Source organism: Arachis ipaensis, chromosome B02 (genome assembly GCF_000816755.2).
Source record: "Arachis ipaensis cultivar K30076 chromosome B02, Araip1.1, whole genome shotgun sequence".
Lineage (NCBI taxonomy): Eukaryota > Viridiplantae > Streptophyta > Magnoliopsida > Fabales > Fabaceae > Arachis > Arachis ipaensis.
Genome location: NC_029786.2, coordinates 103,539,655 through 103,544,430, shown reverse-complemented (window position 1 = coordinate 103,544,430; position 4,776 = coordinate 103,539,655). Strand labels below are relative to the sequence as shown.

The 4,776-nt window shown below is 41.3% G+C and overlaps 1 protein-coding gene across 1 annotated transcript; it reads right to left on the bottom strand.

The window, feature by feature from the left end:
• LOC107627927 lies at positions 1,358–3,363 on the bottom strand. The gene is made up of 4 exons (XM_016330735.1): positions 3,037–3,363; positions 2,694–2,879; positions 1,901–2,593; positions 1,358–1,828 (listed from the first exon to the last, which is right to left on the bottom strand). Exons 1-4 carry the CDS (start codon positions 3,361–3,363, stop codon positions 1,358–1,360), a joined length of 1,677 nt encoding a protein of 558 aa, XP_016186221.1.

Sequence of the window (4,776 nt, the reverse complement as noted above, 5' to 3'; positions counted from 1 at the left end):
TATAATATAATATTCTTTTAAATTTTTTTATAAAATAATACTATACATCTAAATTTTTGGGATAAGTACGATTTTGGTCCCTGACGTTAGGGGTCAGAATCGAAATCGTCCCTCTTGTATATTTGGATTTAAACTCATCCTTAAAGTCATATTTAAAATTAAAATCGTCCTTTATAACATTTTCGGACGAAAATGCCCTTGCGTCGTTATGAGGCAGTTATTACCATCGAAAACAATTATAAATATATATATGCATAGAAAATTAAAATGAATGGAAAACCTTAATAAGTATACATTGAATTGAAAGGAAGAAAGGGTAAAGCATCGTGGAAGCCACTGTTGCAGAGCAGAGATCACCGTGGAGGAGCTGCCGGAGGGAGAATGCCATAGCTGCACAAAGCTCAACCTCGTCTCGTAGCAGAGCTTCGTCTCATGGTAGGCCGTTACTTTGTTCCCATGGTGAGAAGCCAGTGTTGCGAATCTCAGGGACCAAGGAGAACCCAGGTCGCAGATTTTGGGGTTGTGTCTACTTCGAGGTTTGTTTTGTTACTTTTCCTCTGAATTGGGTCTGCTGGGTGATGGAATGGTGGATGATGTTGGTGGGTATGTGCAGGTGCAAGAAGGCTGCAATTTCTTCCGTTGGGCAGATCCGGAGACAGAGGTGGAACAGTCAGAAGTTGCTAGAATAAGGAAGAAGCTTTCGATGATGAAATCAAGAACCAAAGCGGCAGAGTGGAAGGTGAAGGTCGTTGCAGTGTTAGGGTGTTTTGGGTGGGTGGGGTTTCTTTGTTTGTTGTTGCAGAGTTGGTCTAAAGAAACGCAATAGTGTGTAATTCCATTGAACCTGGTATGAAACATGTGTACACTTTTGGTGTTGTTATTGTTGGTGAATTGGGGGTAGGGTTTATCTATTAGGGTGGTTCCTGATTGTGTTATGTTGAGTCTATTTCAAGATGTATATATGAATGTTTTGTAAGCATGGTTGGATAATGAAATGAGATTGAGGCCTTTTCTTGGCACAAACATGAGTTCAATTACTGATCAATAACATAACAGTGTCATGAGTTCGGTAAATGTCTGAATACATGATAAGCATAAGCATAGTGTTTGACATTAGCAGCATCTTAAAAGAAGCTTAACTCAAAATAAAGTAACCATCAAAAGGATTGGCTGGGAAGAAGCTAATAATTCAGTACAAGAGTTTGAGCAGAAACTTAACAAGCAAAACATAAGCAACAAAAAGTAACCAACAAGTTCACACTGTTTAACCAGAAGCTTAAACACAAACTTAAAACAAAATAAACCAACATCCATGCTATATAACTATGACATATTGATGCTAAGTGTTGTCATTTTCCTAAAGCAATCCCCATTTTCTTGGAGGCAACTTTGCCATTAACTTCAATTTTCTGGGAGAAACATGAGGTCCTCCAGTAAGGCTGACAGAGAAGTGCCCAGTGGGTTGGTTTGAAGCTGTGGCAATGGATGGCTGAGATGCTGGAAGAGTTGTGGTGGTTGGCTGTGATGAGGATGCAGAAGGTGCTGAGGTTTTTGGGCTTGCAGTTGTCTTGGGTGGTGGATCATGTTGGGCTGAAGATGTGGGCTTGGTGGTCCCCTTGGGCCTGCCTCTAGGCCTCTTTAGCTGTGCTACAGTGTTGGACTGGGCTGAAGTTGGTGGCTGTGTTGCTGAGGTAACTTTTCTGTTGACAGTGAGCTTAGGAGTGGGCTGTGTAGATGCAGTTTTCTTTCCTCCCTTAGCAACAAGAGGGTTTGACTTGTTGCTGCCCCTGGATTGCTTGCCTTTGCTTACATCCTTGGAATTTTGGGCCTATGAAACAGATGCAGTTAATATAGATAAACATAAGGCTTAATGAAAAATCTGAGACAAGTAGTGTATAACTGCTTCATAGCACTTCAGGTATGTTTCTATCTTGTAGCAATCGGCCACATAAGGTTCCAAGCCAAATCCCTTGAACTTGATGCAGCTAATCGCATGGACACAGGGTATACCACTCAACTGCCACCTTCTACATGAGCACTCAAAGGATCCTAAGTCAACAGTAAACTTATCTAACCCACTCACAACCTCATATTTTTGAGCTGCAGACCAATATGGCCGCCATTCTCCGGCAGATCTAGACCTCCTCTCCAACTTGATTCTAATCCTAGGTAAGATTGTCCCTGCATAGTTCTGAGCCAGATCCCTATTCTCTGCCCACCTAGTCATTAGTTTAACCCTGATATCCTCTAACATTGTAAGTATAGGTTTCTCTCTAGCATCAACTATGGCAGCATTAAATCTTTCAGACATATTGTTTACCAGTGTATCTACTTTAGAATTATAGGTAAATCTAGATCTAGACCAATACCTAGGAGGGATAGCATTTAGGTACCTATATGCTTCCTGATTAACAGCTTTCAGTTCAGCCATGTTCCTCTCCCAGTCCCTCCAGTGAGTTGCCTTAGCACACCTCCACATTAGTTGCTTCAATTGTAACCCTGGGAACCGTTTTCTGAAATTGCTGTACAGGTGCCTCACACAGAATCGATTCTCCACACTTGGTATAACTTCATCGTATGCTGGCAACAAACCCTGCAAGCAGAATATGGAGGATGATACAATTAGTAAAATATTTACATGCAGTGATACACAACTTCAATGTACATAAGTCAATGTGGTAATAGTTTCTTACTTTCTGCTGGTCAGACATGAAAGTAGTTCTTCCCATTTTCTCAATACCAATGTCAGATGCCAGATGATGTAGGAACCAACTCCATGAGTCCTTCGTCTCGGCCTCTACAACTGCATATGCAAGGGGCAGCATCTGGTCATTTGGATCCCAACCAATGGCAGTGAGCAATTGTCCCCCCTGGGGTGTCTTCAGAAAACAGCCGTCCAAACCAATTAATGAAGCTCCTACAATGGCTGAAGCTCTGCTTGCATGCTTCCAAGCATATATAGATTCTCTGAAAGATACAGTGGCTACTCATGGATGAGGATTCTGCTGCATTATCTTGTTCAGGGAACCTCTGCACCTGTATGCGAACGGATGACCCTGGATTTGCCCGCATCACCTCATGTGCATAGTCATATATCCTCTTATACTGCTCTCGGAAGGTTCCCTGGATTTCATCTAGGGCAATCTGCTTGGTCCTCGTTGCCATTGACTTGGTGACTGTCAAGTTCCACTTCTTTTGAGCCTTTGACACTAACTCCCTAATCTTCACCTTCGGATTTGAACTGACCTTCTTCTTGAATCCCTTGCCAAGCCATCTCGAGTGCATAATCCCCACCCTGTGTGCCTGTGTACAAGTGTGACTCAGATTCATGCTGCAAAGCTGCCAAGTATCCTCTTCTTTCATTTTCGCTGCATATACCCAAAACGGACACTCGCCAGTACAAACTGCCCTAACCCTCTGCAGATCACATTTCCTAAATGTGATCGCCCTAGCTGTCTGCACGGCATATGCAGTCACAGTGTCCTTGAACTCTTCTCTGGATGCATACAATGTGCCCACTTCCCACTTGTATTAGCTCATGTCTTTTTGAGGCTTGTGAACTGGATAACTCTGTCCCTGGTTCTCTGAATCTGAGACATCACCTCCAACCTCATGGTCATTCTCTAATTCATCACTCCTTGCTACATCCTCGTCTCCAAAGTTATCAGTTGCGACACCCTTCTTTTTCCCTGCCCTACATTTTTTATTCGCCACATTAACATCTTGAAATCCACTAACATCAGGATCAAGCTCATCTTCACTGTTCGTAAAGTTCGAATCATCTTCAGTCTCCTCCTCTTCCTCAGATGGTTTATACTCTGAATCAACGCTGTCATTATCATTATAGTTACCCATATCAGCTTCTAGATTAACATCATCACCACCCTCACTATTCTCTGCCCCAGAGATATCAGCAGCTGCTTCAGCATGTTTTGAACCAGGATGTTCTCCTCCATACAGAACCATATGTTGTCCCTCATCATCCATCCTATGATCTCCCCCAACATCAATGTAGCCAGACGCAGGAAACACGTCTTCTTCCTCAACCTTGTGCATTACATACAAGTCAACATAATCTCTTAACTCAGCTATTTTGCACATAGCAATGGAATCTGCATCATGGTAGACTTTCAGTTTAAAGTACACCATTGTCCTCTACAACAACCTACAGTGCCATATCACAGAAAAAAAAAGAAAAAATTAAAAAATAAACCGCACTGTGATGTTTATCCCTATTCTCAGTAAACAGTGAAACATACCTGAATGCCTATGCACGACCCTGCCTTCCAGTGAACCAGACTCGCCTTCGATCTTCGGTCCAAGAACACCGTCTGTCGTTTCAGATTCTTACTTAGGGCACAGTGCAACTACATTGGTGAAGTGAAACGTTCTGATGGGTTTTGTTGTTTACGTTGAGGGTTTGGAAGCATATGAAGGGGTGAAGTGTTTCATGCGTAACACTTCAAGGATAGAAGGGTACTATGGTCATTTAGAAAAAAATTACACTGTAAAGGACGATTTTAATTTTAATTCTGACTTTAAGGATGACTTTAAATTCAAATATACAAGAGGGACGATTTCGATTCTGACCCTTAACGTCAGGGACCAAAATCGTACTTATCCCTAAATTTTTCTATGAATCAAGTTTAATGAAATCAAATAATACGACTTAAAATAATATTAACTATAACTAATTTTTATTATATTAGATCAAGTTAATTAAATTTAATTAACAAAAAAATTTAAATATACATAGCATTATTCTTTATTATATAC